This window comes from Salvia hispanica, chromosome 6 (genome assembly GCF_023119035.1).
Source record: "Salvia hispanica cultivar TCC Black 2014 chromosome 6, UniMelb_Shisp_WGS_1.0, whole genome shotgun sequence".
Taxonomy (NCBI): Eukaryota; Viridiplantae; Streptophyta; class Magnoliopsida; order Lamiales; family Lamiaceae; genus Salvia; species Salvia hispanica.
The window spans coordinates 42,537,452-42,561,701 of NC_062970.1; the positions used below are offsets into that span (position 1 = coordinate 42,537,452).

At 36.5% G+C, this 24,250-nt stretch overlaps 4 protein-coding genes across 13 annotated transcripts; all 4 read left to right on the forward strand.

Annotated features, from left to right (window-relative positions):
• The first annotated feature begins 6,563 nt into the window (after positions 1-6,563).
• Positions 6,564-9,693, forward strand: LOC125192860. 5 transcript variants are annotated; one of them, XM_048090525.1, is made up of 5 exons: positions 6,564-6,782; positions 6,865-6,924; positions 7,386-8,008; positions 8,411-8,623; positions 9,238-9,693. In XM_048090525.1, the coding sequence occupies exons 1-4, from the start codon at positions 6,665-6,667 to the stop codon at positions 8,591-8,593; spliced, it is 984 nt and encodes a 327-aa protein (XP_047946482.1). In that variant the 5' UTR covers positions 6,564-6,664; the 3' UTR covers positions 8,594-8,623; positions 9,238-9,693. The 5 variants fall into 5 exon arrangements, with proteins under 5 accessions (XP_047946482.1, XP_047946483.1, XP_047946484.1 ...); XM_048090526.1 differs by having other exon boundaries at positions 9,257-9,693; XM_048090527.1 differs by having other exon boundaries at positions 6,865-6,918.
• Positions 9,694-12,885: 3,192 nt separating this feature from the next.
• LOC125191751 lies at positions 12,886-13,615 on the forward strand. 2 transcript variants are annotated; one of them, XM_048089164.1, is made up of 2 exons: positions 12,886-12,937; positions 13,005-13,615. In XM_048089164.1, exons 1-2 carry the CDS (start codon positions 12,934-12,936, stop codon positions 13,502-13,504), a joined length of 504 nt encoding a protein of 167 aa, XP_047945121.1. In that variant the 5' UTR covers positions 12,886-12,933; the 3' UTR covers positions 13,505-13,615. The 2 variants fall into 2 exon arrangements, with proteins under 2 accessions (XP_047945121.1, XP_047945122.1); XM_048089165.1 differs by having other exon boundaries at positions 12,898-12,937; positions 13,018-13,615.
• Positions 13,616-17,168: 3,553 nt separating this feature from the next.
• Positions 17,169-19,824, forward strand: LOC125192451 (serine/arginine repetitive matrix protein 1-like). Of its 4 annotated transcripts, none has more exons than XM_048090028.1 (4): positions 17,169-17,422; positions 17,504-17,563; positions 18,130-18,617; positions 19,310-19,824. In XM_048090028.1, the coding sequence occupies exons 1-3, from the start codon at positions 17,365-17,367 to the stop codon at positions 18,399-18,401; spliced, it is 390 nt and encodes a 129-aa protein (XP_047945985.1). In that variant the 5' UTR covers positions 17,169-17,364; the 3' UTR covers positions 18,402-18,617; positions 19,310-19,824. The 4 variants fall into 4 exon arrangements, with proteins under 4 accessions (XP_047945985.1, XP_047945983.1, XP_047945982.1 ...); XM_048090026.1 differs by having other exon boundaries at positions 17,980-18,617; positions 19,310-19,819; XM_048090025.1 differs by having other exon boundaries at positions 17,983-18,617; positions 19,310-19,819.
• A 2,213-nt stretch (positions 19,825-22,037) lies between these two features.
• On the forward strand, positions 22,038-23,947 carry LOC125194087 (protein NRT1/ PTR FAMILY 5.5-like). 2 transcript variants are annotated; one of them, XM_048092110.1, is made up of 4 exons: positions 22,038-22,109; positions 22,223-22,259; positions 22,341-22,553; positions 22,713-23,947. In XM_048092110.1, exons 3-4 carry the CDS (start codon positions 22,491-22,493, stop codon positions 23,835-23,837), a joined length of 1,188 nt encoding a protein of 395 aa, XP_047948067.1. In that variant the 5' UTR covers positions 22,038-22,109; positions 22,223-22,259; positions 22,341-22,490; the 3' UTR covers positions 23,838-23,947. The 2 variants fall into 2 exon arrangements, with proteins under 2 accessions (XP_047948067.1, XP_047948066.1); XM_048092109.1 differs by lacking the exon at positions 22,038-22,109 and having other exon boundaries at positions 22,122-22,259.
• Positions 23,948-24,250: the final 303 nt, after the last annotated feature.

Here is a 24,250-nt window from a genome sequence, read left to right on the forward strand (position 1 = left end):
TAGAAAAATCTCACATGATTTCACTACTTTTGACAAAACTTCCCTTTTGTTGCTGATGTTCACAGTCCATTTCAACATAGTCTTACCAACCTTAGAGGGTAAAACAGATCAAAATTCACCTGCTTTTTAACCTTTCTAATGACGAGTGCAAATCAACATGGATTACACATACATTCAATCTTTTAAATTACTAGTCGTTTTATCTTCGTGAGTTCTTTGTAAGCGGATAATATTAGGACGTGTGTTGTTTATTTGCTTTTGTTTTCTTGTGTTGACTCATTTTTTTCTACTATAATGATTTATGATAGAACGTTTGTTTTTTGTCTGTTCATTGATTTAATTAGTTCTTGTCGTTTTGAACTATGTTTGTGTTGCTACTATATTGGTCACCACTTTTTGGTTTTACGCATTTATTTTATACTATAAAAAAGGGTAGAGCAAAAAATGGTGGAAATAAATTTAACATTCAAAATCCAAGATTTAATTATCTTTATTATATCCTTGCACTAGCCATCAATTGGTTTTAAATCTAGATGATTTTCGCTTAGAAAATTAATTAATATGATATGTGTCCCTAATTTGCACTAGTTTGGTGTTGGAATGTGAAAGTATACACATGTTTGGTGACTTATACATTGTGATTAGTCGCAAAAGATTTAATTGCAACTAGAATTTTAATTATTACCGAATCATGAAAATTAGTAGACATTTTTCTAAGTAGATTTCCTACCCCAAGAAAAACTTGTAACACATCAGCCGAATTATTTAAAATTAAGTTAATTCTGGCACAAAATGAGGCTTTACATCAGCCACACGTCAGGGGTAAATGTATTATTTGCTTAGTTAATTTTTTTTACACGTGCGTTTAGTTAATTTTGTCAGGAAACTAAATTATTTAGTTTTGTAATTATTCTAAAAATATCAATAAAATAAAATAAATTATATACTAAAATGAAATATATAAGCGACGCAATTGCATAAATTATTTTTAAAAATGTTTACTTGTTGGATCCATAATTTAATCGTGGGATCGAATTGAAAAAATAAGATAGACTAGTAACTCATTTGATTAGTTTGCCTAAACGTTTTCATATTATAAAATCACACCGAGGTTGACAAATGAGATTCTTAGTTCCAATGTCATAATCAAGTTTATCTTTGTTTATAGTTAAAAGATGTTCAATATCAACTACTTCTTGAAACCTAAATCAGAAGTAGCAAAATAAAGAGAGAATTTTCGAATAAAAATAATTGAACACTAGTCCTAAATTCGGCACAGCCTATCCAACTAGCTTATCATTCTTATTTTTGCATTTTATTAAGTGAATATGTAATTATGGAATTTCTAATATAATGTAAATTGCAATTCCACAATTAGGACAATTAAAAAGGGAGCAATTGATAATTATTTGTAAGGAATTGAAACCTGTACCCTCCAGATTCATGAATGTGTGAATCCATTTGACAAAATAATAGGAGTATATAAAATTAATAGTGGGAGGAATTGGGACGTTTTATTTACCTATTTAGTAGAAAAATGTAGCTCCAAAATTGTAGATGTCACAATTAGGTACACATAACATCACAAAATAAATGTTGGCTTCCTTCCTAACTGATCAAGACTTTGTTCAAAAATATTTTTGCGTCAGTTATATATATGAAAACGTTTAACACGTATTGTTAAAAGCAGATGTAACAAAGAAATCAATAGTATTATTACTATAATTAACTAGTGACCTATTAAATTTTGTAATTAGTATAATGAGAAATAACGTGAACCGGTCACCTAAATCACAAAGACATTTGCGATTCATTTTTTTACCTGATGTGGACCATTAGTTTCACCAAATCATAATGTTCTACACTTCTACTTCTACTACTAATTATCTTACAAATTATAATATGGTATAGTAGTACACATTTTTGTCAAGATTGGATCATATTACTTGTGTTTTCATACAAGGCTTTCTACAACACTTTATACATGATGCTTCTACGTACTCGTGTCCCGCATTTCCGTTGGATCTGAGTGCCGCCGGATACGAGAAAGTGAACCAATAACGTCATTAATTTTGGTTTATATTAGACACAGTGTAGGAATATGAGAGATTGTGAGAGAAATTGAAAAAATTAGATGTTCTTGTGTAAAAATATGAGTTGAATGTGATATTTATTGGAGGAACTGATGACATTGAATTATTAAAAAAACAGTAATAAATAATTGGATTAAATATGTTGGCAACTGGAAATATTGAAGTGGGAAGGTAAATTTTATTTCAAATTCTAAAATTTTGAATTATTATATATAGATATACATATTATATAAACGGTAAAAAATGAAGCTAAGTATTATACTCCCTGTGAGTGGGTGCCACACCGTCTCCCCATTAGTCGAGAAACGAGGGGAGTGTGGCAGAACATCACGTTGCGGCATTGTCCTTCGCTTGAAACCATGACACCTGCCCTGTGAAGCGCTCTCCAACGTGTCTCGGACATGTTCCGTGCCCCTAGAACGTGACCCCGGCGTTGCAGATGACCCAAGTTGAGTGTATCTATTATTAATTTGAATTGAATATAATTAAGTTTCTGTTTGTACTGATGTTGACTACATAACAGATGAAGTGAACACATTATATAATTTATACTACTATAAGAGCCTAAGATGATGAAGTGGTGATAATTTACCAATCATAAATCAAAATATTAAGTGTGACATAATACAGGCTATAGCAGTCTTGCAAATCCCTTTCTTGAAAAGTGTATATAACCGGTCACTAAAGTGTTATTCACTCTACTTATAGTTAAACATTTAGTCTTTAATTGATTAAATCAAGTTTATTAATGTAGCTTTATTTGTAAAGATTGTTTTTATACACTTTTATTTAGGTCAATACCAATGACGTGACCTTTTAATTTAGTGTAAACTAGAAGCGTATATGCACACTTAATGTTTATGAATTAAAGCACAACACAATTCCACACAAGAGAAATTTATTATACATTCATATAGGGGATGTTTGATTAAGGATACAACACCAAGAGACGTTAATACCAATTTGAAAACAAAGATGCCCAATTTTTTCTTAAAAATAAATCACGGTTGGCATTAACAACTACAGTATTAGCAATTTAGCATAATATTATGATATTCTTGCTTTTAATAAACAATTTAATATATTTGATAGTATATATGATAAATAAAATAATTTTATAGTAGTATCTAATATTCTTCAAAGTTGTGACAAAATTAATCTATTATGGTAGTTAGCCCACAAGAGAATACACACTTAGCTGAGCATAAATTTTAATGCATAATTGATAAAATAAGAAATAGATAGAATGAAAAAATAATTAAAGTAGTATTAGTGAAGAACATCTTTGTCACGTAATTGCCCCGCTAAAAAAGAAAAATTTGGACATCACCTCCTAATCTATGAATCAAGTCTCCATTGATTTTTTAACAATATTCCAGTTTGGTTCAAATTTTCAAAAGTAACTTTCTTTCTAAGGTATCTTATGAATCATGAATAATACAAAATAGGAATATTGTCAATCCAACTTATATAATGGTGCGTCCATGCAAATATTATTTAATTCTATCAATTTTACGTAGTCTTGTTTTTTTGTTAAAAGACAAATAATTAATTACTTGAGGGGGCGTACTGCATTCGATTTATTACACAAGTGCACCATAACGCAATGAATAAAGATTTATTTAGGAAAAAAACAATTTTTTTCCCTCTGTCACCAACAATATTGCTTTACGCAATTCACCAAAACTTAGGAGAATGGCTTTGTTTTGCTTTTTTGTCTTTTAAGAATTATTGGAAATATTTTTATTCCAATATATCAAGTAACTAGTTTCTAAAATCAAACAACATCCCCAAAAAATTAGATATTTATAATTTTCTGTTAACTAAAGACACGATTACAAGTTGAATATGCAATTGTTTCATAATTGAATATTAAGTGCAAAACTAAACTATTAAGTGTTCCAAAAAATAACAAAGTAATGTATGATTAATAAATTTTCATTTCGATGAGACAAAAGTCTCTTCATCAATTAAGTGTACACTCGTGTACACAAGTTTTTGTCTTCGAAAAATTAATTTCTTAATGGAAAAAATAGTGGTGGATCTACTAATCTATAAATTTCAAACATTTGGCACTATTGTAAGCCTTGGAATCATGAGTAATGACTAGTCTTACCTAAGTACATTGATTAATTTTGAAAATAGGCAAAACTAAAAATCAACCCATTTTAAAAATGGGTATCTACACTGATATTAGAATAAAAATAGTATACTACTATAAAATAATAGTCCAAATGTGAATATAATAACCCCGACCTCATATATGCTAGGTAAATTTTGTTTTTTGGTGATGTGTGATAATCTAGAGAATCTTGGACAGGGCATTGACGAATTTTAGGGTATTAAAGTCTTTCTAATTATCGTCCAATCAAATAAAGCATACTAGTAAATTAGAAAATCAGTAAAATTAAGTAGGAAAACATTTGTTTCTGTATGTGTACTAGTCCTATATATATAGGAATGAATGAATCCACCATGCAAGGATAGTTTTCTCATTTCTCTAAAAGCCTACCTTGTTTTCTTCTTCTTGTGAGAGAGACAGAGAGGAAGAGAGGAAGAGAGAATGGGTAGAGGCAGAGCCCCGTGTTGCGATAAGACGAAGGTGAGGACCGGTCCATGGAGCCCGGCAGAGGATCTGAGGCTTATGAATTTCATCGGAAAACACGGCCACAGTAACTGGCGCGCTCTCCCTAAACAAGCCGGTAATCATCGTCGTCTCCATCCTCGTCCTCATGATTATATATTCATATTTATTTTACTTAGAGTTATGATCCAACCAATAGATAAATTTCAGTAATGCTAATTAGTAATTTTTGGAGAGGATGTGATTTCATTAATTCTTGCATTTTGAATTGATGAGAACAATGTAAACATGAATTGAATATATGTTTGATATTCCAATTCTGTTAGGCAGATTAGATGAAAACGTTGGGATTAAACTAAGAATTAGTTTTATGAGGAAGTAGGCAGCTAGTTGGCTACTGGTAAATTAATCAAGGAAAATAATTAAATTAATTAGAGAGGTTGTTGGGTGATTAATTTAATTATATATATGGTGTGTAGGTCTACTACGATGTGGAAAGAGCTGCCGATTGAGGTGGATTAATTACCTAAGACCTGACGTCAAACGAGGCAACTTCACACCAGATGAAGAAAATACAATCATCCAACTCCATAATTCTATTGGAAACAAGTACTATTGATAGTAACTCACTAACCGTCGTCGTAATATTCCATTTTGGATTGTCCCACGTTACTTGAGTCAAGTCATTTCCCTGATCACTCCTCATCTATCGCATACTTTATGTTTTATGTATTTAACTATTCAACATAATTTTATTAAATCTCTCTAAAACTAGTTAGGTGACATACTATTTAGTTTCATCAAATTTGTATCCAATTCTAATTTGATGATGTGATGATATTGAAATGAAACTTAAAGTAATTCAAGTTGTTGCTTACTAGTCAACGAGTTTTTTTTACTTATACTAATATTGTGTGAATGTTTTGACAATAGAGAACCTTTGATTGAAATATTACTATGAAATAATTACTAGTAGTAAGCTTGTGATCATTGTTTAAAGTTTTAAATAAATAGTAAGTCGTTTGTCTTGAACTAGGGCAGTAAATTAACGAACTGAGCTATTAGTTGGATATTCGAGGCTCGACTCGAAAAAAGTTTGTTATGAGCTTAATTGAACAATGAACGAGCCACACTCAAGCTAGAAGTTTTATATATTGAGCTAAGCTCGAGGTGCTCGGTTTGGTGGGCTCACAAACAATATTTGGATTTGTTTATTCTTGAACAATGTCGCGAGCCTGGTAATCGTGCATGTTCATATACTTTCAGTCGAGCCACTATATAAACATTCACACGAGAAAATCAATGTATAAACATTCGATCAAGCACGAGAAATATGTTGATAAAAACTTTTTAACAAATTCGAGCTCGAACATTACTTATACTCCCTTTGTGAGACACTATTGATTATGTACAAGTTTGAAGACACCTTATTAATGAAATTTTTTTACCATAAATAAAAGTGGACTATTTTATGTGACGAACCAACAGGAAAAAAGTGTCTACTTTTATGGATGAACAAAAATAAAAATAAAATTATCGGAAGGAATGAAAAACATTGAATGAGTCGAGTTTGAGCTCGTACTTAAGTACTCATAAGTTAATGGAAACATTGAATGAGTCAAGCTTGAGCTCGTACTTAAGTACTCATAAGTTAATGGAATATTCCACACCTGTATTCCAATAATTCAAATTTGATTTTTATTTTATTTAAATTGATATTCATAATTTATTGCTAATTTAAAGTTTTATTAAATTATATACTACTACTATAATTTCGAAATAATCATCCATAACAAAATGTGGAGAAATATAATTTTGAAAAACAATTAGATTAATTACATCCAAGGTAATTTAAAAACTTAAACTAATTAAAAAATGCAGAAAAACTCGTCTCGTCTCGTCTCGTCCCGTCCCTCCGCGCTGCAATGCATTGCGTCGCGCCGGGACGCCTCGGGCGTCGCGGCGCATTCCCAACCACCCGTTGCCGATGGTATTGTTCTCATTTGATTTTGAGCAGAGGCGATTTAGGTTTCGTTTGAGAGGAAAATCAATCTATCTTCAGCGAATGGGTAAAAAGCTCAAGAGCTCATCTTCTTCTCCGCGAGGTGCTTTTATTTCAGTTTAATCGTTCAATTTGATGGTATATTGCGCGGCGTAGAGCTTTTGTGACTTCCGATTTTTATGCAGATGAATCGATGAGCAAAAGTCGTAGATCTCATAGCTCTTCCGAGCACCATTCCGGTAAAGGTGTTTGCTCATCCTAATTTAAATTTCGATTTCGATTATTTAATTGTTGAGAATTTTCAATCTTCTTCAAATCTAAGCTTGTTCAGAGTTTAATTTCGATTGTTTATTTGTTAAGAATTTTCACTCTCCTTCAGATCTAATAAGCTTATTCAAAGGTCGATTTCGATTATTTAATTGTTGAGAATTTTCACTCTTCTTCAAATCTAAGATTGTTCAAAGTTTAATTTCGATTGTTTATTTGTTAAGAATTTTCACTCTTCTTCAGATCTAAGCTTATTCAAAGTCGATTTCGATTGTTTAAAATTGTTGAGAATTTTCACTTTACTTAAAATGTAAGCATATTCAAATTTATCTATATAGGACTATAGGAGTACTAATTTACTTTCAATTTTTATTCCAATTTATTTATAATGAATGGATCCTAATAATCCCTTTCTTGCTGGATCCAAATACACAAGCAGGGTTCGACAATTTTGTTGGCCAAAAAGGGCAGGATCCGGCTAGACCGGAGAGTTGGCCCGTGGAGACGGATAATAATACCCCATCTTATCCGTTGACGGAATCAAACGACAATGTTGAAGATTACGAAATCTCAGATGACAAAAGGTTCACAACTGAGGAGACGAAATTGTTGGCGTACATCTGCATCGACGTCTCAAAAGACCAAAGGGCTGATTTCTGGTGGGACGTCGCCACAAACTACAACGAGTTCACCCCGGTGGGGGCACTTTACCGTTATGAAGATGAGCTGCGCGAACACTGGGTCCGAATGCAGAAGGATGTCTCCAAATTCATTGACATCTTTACCAATTGTCAGAAGATGCAGGGTAGCGGTCATAGTTTGGATGATATTTGCCAGCAGGCGAAGGATGCTTTCTTCAGCGACGAAGGAAGGAATTTCGAATACGAGGATGTCTGGGCGATTATGCGAAGCAAGCCCAAGCTTTTCAGCGGTTTTGAGACTTCTTGTGGCCCGAAGAAAGCCAGAGTCTCCACCTCCGGACAGGACTCTACGAGTGGTGCTAGCATTGCACCTGCCGCACAAGACCCTCAACTCGACGAGTACTCTGCCAGAATGGAAAAGGTGAGAAACGCAATATTGAACAGGGTGTACAAAAAGATGCTAGCACGAGATATGTCGTCTATGAGCGAAAAGTATAGGAAATGGCATCAAGAGCTGCTTGATTTAGTTAGAAGCCAATTAATTAAGAAGCAATTTAGGGTATAAAACTTTCATTAAGTTCCTTTCCAATGCATAGGCACTCTAATTTTGGAGGTTACACACTTTAGGGTGTCTTGATTGATGGATGATGGTTTTGGTTTAAGCTAAAAAATGTGTACTTGTCTTATCAAGTTCACCATATTTGTTTCTCTTGTTTGGCATTCACTTAATTCATCGACTTATGCTCAAAGTGGTGCTATTTCTGCATTATTCTTGATTGTGCCATAGTTTCTAATTGATTCGGTATCGTGCTAATCAAGCCAGGCGGGATCCCAAGGCACGCCGCCGCCCTCCCTAATGTCCATCTACTTAACCGCCACGATGGCTGACACTTCCCGCATGACGCCTGAACAATATCAAGCCCATTTTGCTGGCATTGCATATCTGGCAAGACAACTTGGTATTCCGCCTCAAACGGTTGCACCGCCACCGCCTTCGGGGGGGTGATTCGCCGGCGGAGTAGTTTTTATAATTTAAGTGAGCAATTTTTAATTTCTAGTATTTTAAATTATGTCTTTTTTAATTTTTTTTAGATTTTAATTATGTGTTTTTTTATTTTTTAAGATTTTAAATTTTCTTTTATTTAATGAAATGTGTTTTTATTAATTGAATTTGTTGGAGTTAAAAATAAAAAATGAATAGTCAAATGATGAAATGGTTAAAAGATGGAGGGTTGCATGTGCTGTCTCTTAGTAAAGAGATGGGGTAAAAAATGTAGTGAGGCCCATGAATAGTTAAGTGATGAGACGGTATTGAGATATGGATGTGGATGGCCTGACGCATTTTTCTGGTCTCCTCACCGTTTATCCATTGTTTTGTTCTTTTCTCGGGACTGTATTTATTGCAGTGTTAATTACTTAAAATTTAGGAGCTTTGTAGTTAGAGTCTCCACAGTGGGGGCGCCGTGACGCCTACTGCGATGCGCGGAAGAGGCGGAGAGGCGGTCTTCGCGGTGGAGCCACAGAGGCCTATCACGCGCCGCGAGACCGCCACGGCGGCGGCATAATCCAAAAAAATTTCTTAATTTATTTCTATAAATACAACATATTCTCAATTCATTTTTTTTTATTCCAATCTCAATTTTTTCTCAGATTTATTCCAATCTCTCAGAAAATGGTTGACAACGAGTATCAACGCGCATGGGATGCGGCGTATGACGCGTTGGTTGCAGAGGTGGAGCGGGAAGTACAGGAAGCAGAACGACGGCGGGCACGGCGGCGTCGGTGTTGGACAAGAACTTGGACTTCCAGATGCTGAAGCATGGGCAATGTCGTTGTCGCCTACGCTGCGGCGACCGACCCGGTCACCAAGGCAGTGCACTGGGACATCATTCAGAGGCTGAGGGGTCAGTTGGGGATGACGGAGGTCGCGGCACCGGCGGAGGCGACAGGGGACGGAGATGGGGATTCCGATGATGCCACCGAGTGAGCGACGACGGTGTATGTTTAAGTGATTTTATTTAACTGTCGTATAATTTTCCCCTATTTCTAATACAACGAATATTAGTTTTTATGTTTTTCTTATTATTTAATGATGTTTTTTTCTAATTTTGTTGTCCGATAATTTTTATTCAGGTCAAGTTAAAATATATCAATAATTGATTAAATAATGTGATTTGTGGTTGTGGCGTGGCTGTAGCGTGACTGTCTATTGGGTTGTGAAAGTGTTTTTGTGGGCGTTGACAAGTTTTTGTGGATGTGGCGTGGTTGTTCCGCACCACTATGGACACTCTTAGTTAAGATATGTAACAAAAAGTATTCCCTCCGTCCCACTTAAAATAACACTTTTTCCTTTTTAGTTTGATCCAAATAAGATCACAAATTTCCTTTTTAGGAAACTTATCTTCCCAATTAAAACACTCAACTATATTTTTTCACTCCTATTAAAATATTCATCTTTTTTCATATCTCTATTTTAATATTTACACTTATCTTTTCTCTCTCCTATTAACACACTAACCACAATTTCTCCTAAAATCTCATACCGGCTAAGAAATATGTTATCTTAAGCGGGACGGAGGGAGTAGTTAAAAGTGATGTGAGACTCATGAAAGGTTAAGAGGAGATGAACTGGAGCTCCTTATTGTAGATGCACTAAAGTGGGTGAAGGAAAAAGTTAAAAGTGATAAGATGTTTTACTTTTTGTCTAAATGTGTATAGCTCAAGTTAATTACAACGTCCTAAATAGAAGTACAACTTAACTTAGTTGGGATCGAAGAAGTACTATTTTTTGCAATGTTTTGTAATATTCCATGCGTTCCACATTTTTGAGTGACACAAGATTTTAAAAGTTATTAGATGGAATAAATAAAAGAAAAAATATAGTTGAATAATTTAATGATGAGAAGGGGATTTATTTTCAAATATAGAAAGTAGACATTTTGAGTAAAACAAACTAAAGTGTAATAAATTGTAGGGTAAAAGGTTGTTTGTGTACCCCGTTTTAGAGTTTAGACTATCTCAACCATTTGCACTTAACTCAAACTCATTTTAGTGTAAATGTCACATCAAATAGTGTTTTACTCTAACTATTTACACTAATAAACTCAAACCAAAAGGAATATTCTTCATTCACTTACTTTTTATACTTTTCAATCATATCTATATATTTTATCTAAACTAGAAACTAGCCCTATAGCAATTCATCAATAACGATTAATTAAATTAAGATATAGTATTAAGTAATATATTATAATACTTATCACTCTCTTCGTTCCATAGTAGTTGAGTCATTTTGTCACTTTAATACGTTCCATAATAGTGGAGTCATTTCCTTTTTTAGTAAAAGTCAACACATTTCTTTTCACTTACTTTTCTATCTCTCTTACTTTATTCTCTCTACTTTTTCCTTTCTCTTACTTTATTATCTTTTTATTTAATACCCCATCTGTCCCATAAAAGATGTCCCATTTTCCATTTTAGTTTGTTCCACTAAATATGTAGAAAAAGTTCTCTCTCACAATAATATAAATATTATATTTTCTCTTTCCACCTAACACACAAAATAAAACCTCCTAAAATCTCGTGTCATCCCACAAGTGTGACATATTTTATGGGACGGAGGGAGTACATTACACATCATTTTCTTGATCTCCGTGCCGGAAAGAATTGACTTCACTACTATGGAATGGAGAGAGTAATTAATACTCCCTCCGTCCCCAAAGAATGTGCACTTTGAGTTCGGCACGTAGGGCTGGCAAATCGTGCGTGTCGGGTCGTTATCGTACACGAACACAATAACAACAAACACGAACACGGTCCGTTAAGAAAACCTCAAACACGAACACGACCCGCTACCCTCAGACACGAACACGACACGAACCACTTCGAGTCAATACGACACGATAACAACATGTATTGAAAAATGAGATTGTAAGAGTCATTTAATAAGTATTGAAAAATGAAAATAATAAGAATTAATAATATTAAAATATTATTTGTTAACGGATAACACGAACACGCATTGTTAACGGATAACATGAACCCGACACGAACACGACACGTCGTGTCCTTAATGGGTCGACCCGACAAGGACACGAACCCAATAAGCTCTGACCCAAACCCATTAATTTCGTGCCGGTTCGTGTTGTGTTATCGTGTCGTGTCAAAAATTGCCAGCCCTATGACGACACGAGTTTTAATGCAAAATTGGTAAAGTAAGAGAGAGGTAGAGAGAAAAAGTAATTAAAGTATTGTTCGTGGGGAATGTGTCTCACCTCATTAGAGAGAAAAGAGTTTTCAAAATTGGAATGTGCATATTCTTATGGGACGAACTAAAAATGAAAGAGTGCATATTCTTGGGAGTATAACTATATACTATAAAATTTATTATTTATCAAACAAATATTAGTACATGTTTAAAAGAATGTGTAATTTTAATATGAATCTTTCTATTTTATTTTTTTTATTTGGCTTAAGAGTGTCCATAATAGTGGAATAGCCACGCATCAGCCACAAAAAAACTTGTCTGTTTGGTCATGACAGTCATGCTTCAGTCACATAAAACTTGTCCAGCCACACCACAACCATGCCACACATTTTTTTAAATGTTGGTACATTGTTTTTAAGTTGTTAACTCTGTTAACTCATCAATGCAATGTATTAAAAATATCAATGCGATGACATTGAAATATCAACATAAACTTAGTTGACATTTTAATGTGATCGTATTGACATTTTTAACAAGTTACGTTGATGAGTAAATAATTTAGAAATCTAAGACAAGTTAGCATGATGCCAAACCCTTTTTTCAGTACAATGATAAATATAAAATAAATTTTCATGTACATAATTGCACATTTTAGTATTTGACTTTAAAAATCATTTCATAATAGGTCAACAACCCTTCTCTAATAATAAAAGAATAACCTTTTATTTTATGAATTTAAGAAAAGATTAACATTTATATTGTAATTATTTCCAAATCAATATCAAAATCACATATGAATTTATCAATAAAAATGCATTCATCTAATTCTTATTACTACTATAAAATGATATACTCCTACCACTTAATAATAAATTAATTTAATCCAATTTAATTTAAATTATAAGAGTGATACATGTACATATATCTAAGTAGTAGTAACTACTTTCCATTCTTTGGTAATGATTTATTATTTTCATTTTCTCAGTAGGATTTTGTAATGGTAAAAGCCGAATTGAGATATTTTATCCTTCAGAAAGTGGGCCCGATACATATCATGGCCCAAACCCATTAGGTTTCATTCGATTTGAGAGGGAAATCTTCATTTGCTTTGAGAGGGAAATCAATTGTCTGCAGCAGCAATGGGTAAATCTCTCCTTCTCGTGTTTTTAAAGCTTAATCGCTCATTCATTTTGATGCTGATTTTGTGCAGAAGAATCGAGAAGCAAAAGGCGCAGAAATATGGCGACTGAAGAAGAAGATGATGAAAATTTCACATCTCAGGAGACGAATATTTTGACGATCGCCTACATCCACGTGTCGGAAAATACGATCATCGACGACAGCCACGGCGTTTTCTGGTTTCTAGTGTACACAGAGTTCAGAGAGATGAAGCCGGACGGGTCCCCTGCTCGTGATTCCGATCAGTTGCAAAACCAGTGGGCCCGGGTGCATAAAGATGTCTCCAAATTTACCGCCATCTACGCCAGCTGTCGAAACAAGTTGGGCAGGCGCTACGCTCACCTTTATATCCGCCAGCAGGCGAAGGAGGCCTTCGAGAGCAGTGAAGGAAGGATGTTCGAGTACGAGGATGTCTGGGAGATGCTCCGGATCGACAACAAGCTTTGCTGCGATTCCGAGGCGGCTTGTAGTGGCTCGAAGAGAACTAAAGTCTCCGCCTCCGAAGAGGAAACTGCATCAAGAGCTGCTTGATTTGGTTCAAAGCAAAGTGATTCGGAAGTAATTTAGGATTTTTAATTATGTAATTTTTTCTCTTGTTTGACATTCTCCTCATCATTGAGTTATGTTCAAAATGTTGTTATTGATTGTGCCTTAGTTGCTCATTGATTAGGTGTATCCTAGTAAAGTTAATATATTCATCATCAAATGAGATACATTTGAATGATGCATTTTTTCTAATCTCCTCACAGAAGCTGAACTTCTAAGAATTGATTGATGAACAAGGAGAGTTCTCTACGTCACTAAACGAAGGTGGTGTTCGGTTTCCTTGATCAAATAGAATCAAGATATAATCTAGGATTGAGTTGTGAGATTATTTTAGTTGAAGAGGATTGGCTATGACTAATTATCCATTATCCATCTAGGATTTGAATTGTGATATTAAATCTCATGCACCAAACACTAGAAGAGAACAAAAGTTATTATTCGCAAATCTATCTTCGGATGATGCACCACCAAGAACTCGAACCCCAATTCTATGTTGGTATGGCAACAACACTTAAGTGGAACATAAAAAAGTACAGCAGTCTTTTGCCAGCTCTGGCATGAAGAAGATGGAGGATGAGCAAACTGGCTCGATCTTTCAATCATGTCATTTTTACTCTTGAACCTACAAGTAGAGCTCGAGCCTTACTTCGAGCTAGATAGTTTTATTGAGCTAAGCTCAAGGTGCTCGGTTTGGTGGGCTCACGAACAATGTTTGGATTCGTTTATTCTCGAACAATTCGTGAGCCTTCAAATTAGCAATGTTCATAAACCTTCAATCGAGCCAATATATATAAATATGTTGATAAAAGATTCAAGATCATATATTGAAATTTTTCGGCCTTTCACAAAATTTTAACAAATTCGAGCTCGAACATTATTTATGAGTACTATTTTTATGTGACAAATCAAAAGGGAAAAAGTGTCTTTTTTTAGACTAACAATTTTTTTATTCTATATTTAATGTACGGAAGGAGTAAAAAACATCAAATGAGTCGAGCTTGAGCTCGAGCTTAAATAAGCATATATTCCACACCTCTACTCCAATAATTTTAACTTTATTTTATTTATTTATTTAAAACTGATATACAAAATATAATAATAATAATAATAATAATAATAATAATAATAATAATGATGATAATGATAACAATAATAATAATAATAATAATAATAATAATAATAATTCTGTGCCACAATAAGAGTCACACTTTATCATTTTTGTCCGTCCCACAATAAGAGTCGCACTTCATTTTTACCATAAATGATTAGTAGTTCACACATTCCACTTACTCATTTCACTCACATTTTATTACCAATATAAAAAAATGGGTTTCATATTCTACTAACTTTTCCAACTCACTATCATTTACATTTCTTAAAATTTGTGTCCATAATAAGAGTGACTCCTATTGTAAGACGGATGAAGTAACATTTAAAGCTAATATAGTTTTATTGAATTATACTCCTCCCGTCCTCAAAAAGTAGACAACTTTGTAATTGGCACTAGTTTTAATATACAACTGGTATAATAAAAAAATAGATGGAAAAAAGTAAGAGAGAGGAAAAAGGTAGTGAAATGGTTGTTAGAGCATCTCCGGTGGCGCCCTTCCCACTAGGACATCCCACAAAAACATCCTGTCACTTCATCACTAGGACTTCTCATTCCACTGCCACATCACTCCCCAGCAGTAGGACTTCCCGCAATAAAATTAAATTCACAATTATTCAATTTACGGAATTAAAATTTACGAAATTAAAATGTCGACACAGAACACGGGAAAATTCGAATACTTCATTAAAAAAAATTACATAATACTTAAAAAAAATTACATAATACTTAAAATTTTTTTACATAATACTTAAAAATTACATAATCATAAAAAGTCGAGAAATACAACCCTCGACTCTACTCCTCCTCGTCCTCGTCCCCGTCGCCCGTGCCGCTGCCGTCTCCGACGTCCCCGCCCCCAATCTCGACGCCATAATCATCAATGGGTGGCATTCCTAAATCACGCCGACATGCGTCGATCACATCCTTGCACATGTTGTACTCACCGGAAGAGTTGATCTTCGTTCACTTCCAGCCCGAGTCAACACCCGCACAAAACTTTTGCGAACTCCTAACCACGAGAAAGGCCTCACATTGGTCAAACTCTTTGAACTTCAATTCGTTGTCGGGGTACTGGGACAAGGCCCGGTTCTTCACATCCTCCTCAGACATGCCGCTGATTGTCATGCGCAGGTTGTTTTGGTAGAGGCCGACAAAACGACTGAGCTTAGGCCTCAACCGATCCCACTGTTTCCGGCATTGCTCGGGAGTGCGAGGCTTCGCCCCAGCCGGTTTGAGTGTGAGGTAGGCCTCACTAATGCGATGCCACAATCAGTCAATATACTGGTTCGCCCCGATATAGGGATCCTCGACTACACCGACCTAGGCCTTCGCAAGCGCGATATTTTTCCACACGGTCCAGATCGACCTCTTCCCCTGCTCCTCTTCACCCTCCTCCTCCTCTGCCCCTATTTGCGAGGAAGAGCTCGGAGCTTTGCCCTTGCCCCTGGCCTTGCCCTTGCCTTTGCCCCTGCCCCTTGCAACAGGCTCCGCCTCATCGGGAGTCTCACGGATCGGCGATAGCCCCAACTCCTGCCCCAACTCCTCAAAAGAGAAAGTCTTAATGCCGGCGTACTGAGTCTCCGGAACAGTACTAGAGGAATCGTCGGACAACAAATCTATATATGGTCGATAGATAGATCCCCTAGGCATCCTCGGGCTCCTGTGCTACATCGTCCCACCCATCCCCGACGTCATACTCCCAATCCCTGCCATATTTGGCGGCATACTCCCCATCCCCGCTGCCCCGGGCATCATCCCACCCACCCCCGTCATATTCGGCGTCATACCGCTCATTGCCGCTGTCCCGGGCATCATCCCACCCATCTGACTCATCCAATTGTACATATTGTAAAACATTTGGGGAGTAATCTTCGCCATCTCCGCCATTTGGGGATTCATCCCCGCATTAAAGTTTCCCTCCGTTCCGGCGGGAAATGTGGGTGTGTTTCCTCCGCTCGTGGTGGGGGAGTTCCTGTTGTACTCCATTTTATAGTAGAAATGAAATTTGTAGATTAGAGAGAGAAACTTGTCAACACAAGTGGTGTGAATGAAATGAAGTTCAACAAGCCCTATTTACAGAGTTTTAAAAAAAAATTAATTTTTTATCTGACGTCCGACCTCGACGTCCGATCCCACGCCATAGTGGCGGACGTCTGCCCGCTCGTCGGTCGGATATCCGAGCCTATCCAACGGGCGCACGGGACGTCCGTGTCCTACCATTTTTCTCACTACGGCGGACGTCCGGTCGGACTTCCGCGACGTCCTACCGCGACGTTCGCTGTTGAAGATGCTCTTAGTGGATTGTGAAATCCATATTATAAATTATTTGTAATGTTTATTATTTGCTTAAAACTTTATATATTTAGACTCTTAACTTTGAAAAAATTGATTCAAAATGATAAAATTAGTTTTTTTTAGGATGGAGGGATTACAGTCCTGTACTTATCAATTCATAACAAAATATAGAGTAATAGTATAATTTTGTAAAATATAGTTAAGTGCATCATACGTTTTTCAAAAACTTAAACTGATTAAAAAATGCACAAAAACTCGTCCCTGCCGATGGCACGGACAGTCCCTCCCAGCGCTGCAATGCATTCCGCCGATGGCGCGGCGCCTCGGGAGGCGCGGCACCTCCCCAACCACCCATTGCAGATGATATTTTTCTACTTTGATTTTAAGAAGGACCGATTAGGTTTCGTTTCGTTTGAGAGGGGGATCAATCAATCTTCAGATGATGGGTAAATCCAAAGATGATCAAAAGCTCAAGAGCTCGTCTTCTTCTCCGCCAGGTGTTTTTATTAAGTTTAATCGTTCATTTTGAAGTTTTATTTCGCGGCGTAGAGCTTTTCTGATTTCGGATTATTGTGCAGATGAATCGATGAGCAAAAGTCGTAGATCTCATAGCTCTTCCGAGCACCGTTCTCGTAAAGGTATTTACTCATCCTAATTTAAACTTCGATTTCGATTGTTTATTTGTTGAGAATTTTCGCTCTTCTTCAGATCTAAGCTCATTTAAAGTTCGATTTCGATTGTGCGATTGTTGAGAATTTTCACTCTTCTTCAGATCTAAAGCTTATTCAAAGTTTTATTTCGATTGCTTAATTGTTGAGACTCTTCTTCAAATCTAAGCTTATTCAGAGTTCTGTTTCGAATGTTTTATTGTTGAGAATTTTCACTCTTCTCCAAATCAAAGCTTAGTCGAAGTTCGATTTCGATTGTTTAATTGTTGAGACTCTTCTTCAAATCTATAAATCCATCATATTTACTTTCAGTTTGAACTCCAATTTATTTATTTTGAATGGATCCTAATAATCCCATTTCGTGCTGGACCCAAATAATACACAAGTAGGGTTCGACAATTTTGTTGGCCAAAATGGGCAGGATCCGGCTAGACCGGAGAGTTGGCCCGTGGAGACGGATAATACCCCATCTTATCAGTTGACAGGATCAAACTATATTTTTGAAGATTACAAAATTTCAGATTTCGAAATCTCAGATGACGAAATGTACACAACCGAGGAGACGAAATTGTTGGCACACGTCTACATCGACGTCTCAAAAGACCAAAGGGCTAATTTCTGGTGGGACGTCGCCACAAACTACAACGAGTTCATCCCGGTGGGGGCACATTACCGTGATGACGATCAGCTGCGCGAACACTGGGCCCGAATGCAGAAGGATGTCTCCAAATTCATTGACATCTTTACCAATTGTCAGAAGATGCAGGGTACCGGTCATAGTTTGGATGATATTCGCCAACAGGCTTAGGATGCTTTCTTCAGCGACGAAGGAAGGATGTTCGAGTATGAGGATGTCTGGGCGATTATGCGAAGCAATCCCAAGATTTTCAGCGGTTTTGAGACTTCTAGTGGCCCGAAGAGAGCCAGAGTCTCCACCTCCAAACAGGACGCTACGAGTGGTGCTAGCATTGCACCTGCCGCACAAGACCCTCAACTCGAAGAGTACTCTGCCAGAATGGAAAAGGTGAGAAATGCAATATTGAACAGGGCGTACAAAAAGATGCTAGGAAATGGCATCAAGGGCTGCTTGATTTAGTTAGAAAAGTAATTAAGAAGTAATTTAGGGTATAAAACTTTCAGTAAGTTCCTTTCCAATGCATAGGCACTCTAATTTTGGAGGTTACACACATTAGGGTGTCTTGATTGATGGATGATGGTTTTGGTTTAAGCTAAAAAATGTGTTCTTGTCTTATCAATTTCACCAGATTTGTTTCTCTTGTTTGGCATTCACTTAATCATTGACTCATGTTCAAAATGTTGCTATTTTCTGCATTAATCTTTGATTGTGCCTTAGTTTCTAATTGATTAGGTATCCTACTAATCCTAGTGAAGTTATATTCGTCACGTACATTAGAAATGCATAGGTGCGATGCATTTTTCTGATCTCCTCACTGTTTATTCATTGTTTTGTTCTTTTCTTTGGACTGTAATTATTGCAGTGTTAATTGCTTAAAATTTAGGATCTTTGTAGTGAGATTCTCCAATATTTGTATGGTTCAATTTAGGCTTTAAGCTGGGTTAATTAGCTGTTGTAATGAACATAGATTGTACCTACAAAATTTTCCTATATATATTTATTTATTTTGCTTTACTAATGCAAAAATGCTCTCTATCTTATTCCTTTCTTTATGTTTGTAATGATTAATTATTTATTAGATGGGTGGAATCGAATCCTCCTCGGGCTCCACCTCCAAACAATTGAGATCGCAAGCCAAACCCGACAAGGATGAGGTCGCAAGCCAGCTTGCTGGAGCTCATTGGAAAGGTTCCGACACCAGTGCGAGTGGGTCCAGAACCGGTTTGCGACGTCGTCCACCTGGGAGGAAGACGATGAAAGCTAGCCGCAGACGAAGACAGACCCAAGCCCAAGCGGCCTCCCAAGCCCCACCTCCTCCTCCACCTCCAGATCCGAATGATTTATTCGGACTTTTGAACCAGCTACTCCAACGGGATACTAGCCGAATGACTCCAGAACAACTAGATACGCATTTCTGTATGATTAAAGGCCTCCGACGTCTATTGGGCAAACCGGTCCAGCCGCCGCAGCCGTAGTAGTAGTTTTCAATTTTTAAGATCTGAATATGTACTGTATCTTTTAATATTTAGAATATGCAATTTTTAATTTTAGAATTTTAATTATGTAAGGTTTAATTTTTAGGAATTCGTAATGTTAATTTTGGATTATTAATGAGGTTTTGTTATTAATGAAATGTTTTTATTAATTGTACTTTTAAATTAAATAATAGAATAGTAGGACCCATAAATAGTTATGATGACTTTAAGAAAAACTGTTACAATTAGTAGAAGAGTTATTTACCTCCGAAGAGTTATTTCCTCTTGTCGACATTCTCCTCATCATTGAGTTATGTCCAAATGTTGTTATTGATTGTGCCTTTAGTTGCTCATTGATTAGATGTATCCTAGTAAATTTAATGTACATCTTCAAATGATACATTTGGATGGGATTATGATTGATGTCTAGGAATTGATTGATGATGATTGCTTCTCAGAGAACAACGAGTTCTCCCCAATTCTACGATGGGATGGCAACGGCGTATAAGTGTAATATAAAAAAAAATAGCAGTATAATTTTAGGTCATCATGTTTTGCAAATTCTGGCATGACAAAGATGGACGATGAGCTATCTTCCAATTCCAACAATCACAATGCATTGTTATGTATTCTTGGGAATGTATTAGTACATTTTTTGAATTGTTGTGGATTGAGATATTCACCTTTGAAATTGCATTTATTTAGAATTATGATTGTTTGCATCTTATTAATATTTAATTTGTGAAATAAGATTTTTTTTTTGTGTGGACACCTAAAATTATAAAAATATAATCATATTTTATATGGATGGAGGGAGTATTTATTTAAATGGTTGAACATTTTCGTGTAAACATCTAGTAAAAAGTTTCTATGGGGAGAGGAAGTGTATGTATTTAAATGGTTGGACATTTTCAATTAACATCTAGTTGGGACAAAATCAACATTTAACCCTAAATTTTAGTAGCAGTGAAGTTTTCTGGTTTTGCGTTGCCAAAACATTCAAAGAGATGAAGGCTGCGCAAGCATTGGGACCGGGTGTGTCTCCAAATTTGCCGCCATCTTTGCCGGCTGTCAAAAGATGTACCGTGCGAAGGAAGCTTTCTTCCTGACTGAAGGAAGGATGTTCGAGTATGAGGATGTCTGGGAGGTTCTTTGCTGCGGTTCCGAGGAGGCTTCTAGTGGATCGAAGAGAACCAATGTGGAGGACTCAATGTTATACTTCCTCTCCAGCGACGCCAGGGAGTCTATCCATGGGGACTAAAGCGGCCAAGAGGAAGGGAAAGGCGAAGGCGAGCATTGCATCCACCCAAGACCCTCAACTCGCTGAGTACTCAAAGATCGCGGAAGCGATGCTGATCAAGGAGTACTTAGCGCGAGTTACGTATATGAGCAAAGAGAATAGGAAATTTCATCAAGAGCTGCTTGATTATGTTAGAAGCAAAGTGATTCGGAAGTAATTTAAGGTTTTAAAATATGTATGGTTCGTTTTTTAATTTACTATATGTAATTTTCAAACTGTTCTCTACTATTTCTTGCCGAATCACATCACTGAGGGTGATAAACTTTGTGTAAGTTCACCAGATATGTTTTCTCTTGTTTGACAGTCCCTTCATATTGAGTAATGTTCAAAATGTTGTTATTGATTGTGCCTCAGTTGCTCATTAATTAGGTCTATCCTAATAAAGTTAATACTACTATATTCATCCTCAAACGATATATATTTGAATGCTGCATAAGTTGTGATGCAATTTTCTTATCTCCTCACTGAAGCTGAAAGTTCAAGAATTGGTTGAGAGGTGATTATTACTCCGTTCCTTATTAATAGAGATATTTCTTTTCGGCATAGAGTTTAATGAATAATGCATAAAATGGGTGGTAAATAAAGTAAGAGAGAATAAAACAAAAAACATGAATAGAGAATAAAATAAAAGCGAAAGTTACTTTTTGCCAAAAATAAAAATGACTCAGTTATCATGGTATTTTCTAAAATAGAGAAATGACTCCATTAACATGGAACTGAGGGAATTTAATTTTTTCAATACAATATGTTTAACACTTACATGACGAATGAACCATGTATATAGGGTTTATTTTGAATTACTCTTCCCCATTTCTTAAAAATAAAAACTTTTGGGGACAATATGAGTTTAATTGCAAAACTGAAGCATCTTAGAAGTTGTATTTTTGGGTGAGTTTGTGACAACTTGGGCTTCAAGATAAAAACATATTGAGACATGAGTGGTGGTAGGGGAAGTGTCGGGGGCCACACCAATATGAAACATTCCAAATATGCCTTCTGGCATTGTGCTACTCCTATTTCCTCCGGATTTCCCCTTGGCTTTGACCTCAACTCAATCTGCACTCTGTAATGTCGTCGTAGCTACGGTGTGAACAGTAATAATAGGTATGCATGTCCACTATATATAGCAAGTGATGCCTCCAATATTAGAAATCAAGAAGGAGAAGAGGCTTGCTAATCCTAATTAGTAGTAATCAGTAGTCATTTCATTCGTGCAGAGGCTTTTGAGTATGAAGAGCACCGTCAGAATATCTGGTAAATTATTAGTAGTATAGTAACACTTTTTTACATTGGATCCAATTCAACACCAAATTGAATTCACCATATTGTTTGCAGCATTGATGTGGGCTGACATATTGGTGGTGTACGCCTTGTTTGAGATGCAAGACTATCTCACTAAAGTTTGGGGCCTAAGTTTCACCCACGCTGCTGGAATCCTCAACGTTTGGAACGGTGTCTCTTTGCTTCTCCAACCTCTATTCCTCTATGCCGTCAGCACCTTTCTTGGAAACTGGCGCATGCTCGTGCTCTCCAGCTCTTCCTACACTGGTGAGAAACTCAGGCCTTTTTTTTTCAGTCGACTGCATATTAGTTTGATATTTCCAGCTTTGTAACCCAAAAGGCCTCAAACTAATTATAGTTGGGTAGCACTGTTTCCAATTTCCATTATTCGTCTGATGTGAAATAAACACTTTTGTCCTTGTATAGGGAATCTGTTTAGTGTTCATGTCAGCTCCTCCGGTTCTTGCCAAATCAACGGGCACGTGCAAACAATACGAGCAGGAATGCATAGGCAACACACAAAAGGCTCTCCTCTACACGGGGATGGCATTGATAGCTGTCGGAGTAGCTGGCAACAGCGTGTCAGTGGAATCATTTCTCAATGAACAAACAGACAAATCTAGTGGTGTGGCCATAGGTTGTTTGAGGGTATCAGGTTTGGCTATGGTGGCTATTGTAGGCTTAGCAGGAGCCATCGCGCTCCCTTACATAAAGCCATGGACCTACCGGTTTGGAATCCCAGCGGTCTGCACTGCTATAGCTGGCATATCCTTTCTCACAGGTTTACGTTGGTTCCCATTCGAATGCGATGGGACAACAAGGGACCGGATAGAAAACATGGGAAGAATGTTCTCCTGCCGTATGATACCAATGTGGCTGACCTTTTTGGTGTGTGGGATCATCTCCGCAAGCAGCAACACGTACTTTGTGGAGCAAACAAAGCACCTGGACCGACACCTAGGATCATGGGAGGTTCCTACTCAGGTGCTGCTGCTGGCTCAGAATTGGTTAGGCAAGTTGCTAGCATGGTTGGCAAGTCACCAAGGACATGGGGTTGTAAAGGCTAAGATATTGGGGGTCCTATGTTGTATAGCGGCTGCAGGGATGGAGACAAAGAGACTCGGGGTTGTTAGGAGCAATGGGTTGCTGGATAAACCGGAGGAAGATATCCCAATGAGCGTGTATTGGCTGTTGTTCCAGTTCGTGCTGCTGGGAGGCGCAATGACGTTGTTAGAGAAGAGCGTGGCAGAGTTTGATAAGCAGGACATAAGCAGTGAAGCTGATCTAAAGGAGTTGAAGAGACGGTGCATGGAGATCTTTAGCAAGGGGGTGTCTGGGATGGGGTTCATGTGTGATGTGCTCTTGGTTTATGCTGCGGGGAAAGTAACTGCTGAGGGAGATGAACCCGGCTGGTTCCAGTTCACATTGAACCGGAGTCATTTGGACCGCTATTATTGGCTACTCGCGGTTTTGAGTACAGCCACTTTAGTTCTATACACAGTGGTGCGCTACTATGTCGGGCCGCGGGCCATGGTGACATCATCTGTTTAATTTGAGTATTAATGTTTGGGAAGTAAGGGGTAGAATCGATCATAATATGTTGGCTGAGTGTTTTTTTTACCTCATATCAATATTTATAAAAGTATTTATAAATTTGAATCTGTCATAAGTTTGATTTTTTTTTTTTTTATGGTTGGTTTATCGTTATGGGTGATGTGCTCTAAATTTTTTAGTATCATTATGGGTGATGTGTAACATCGTGTTATCGTAGTAACCTTGTATTTTGCATTTAAAATTAATATTGCATATAGACTAGTCGAACAAATTACTACCAATAATCGGAACAAGTAATGACTGTATTTTAATTTTTATGAAAATAATAATTTGGCTGTTTATAAAATATAGATAAAAAAGAGAGATGCGAAAATAGATAAAATAAACGAAAGAGAGAGAAAAAATTGCTA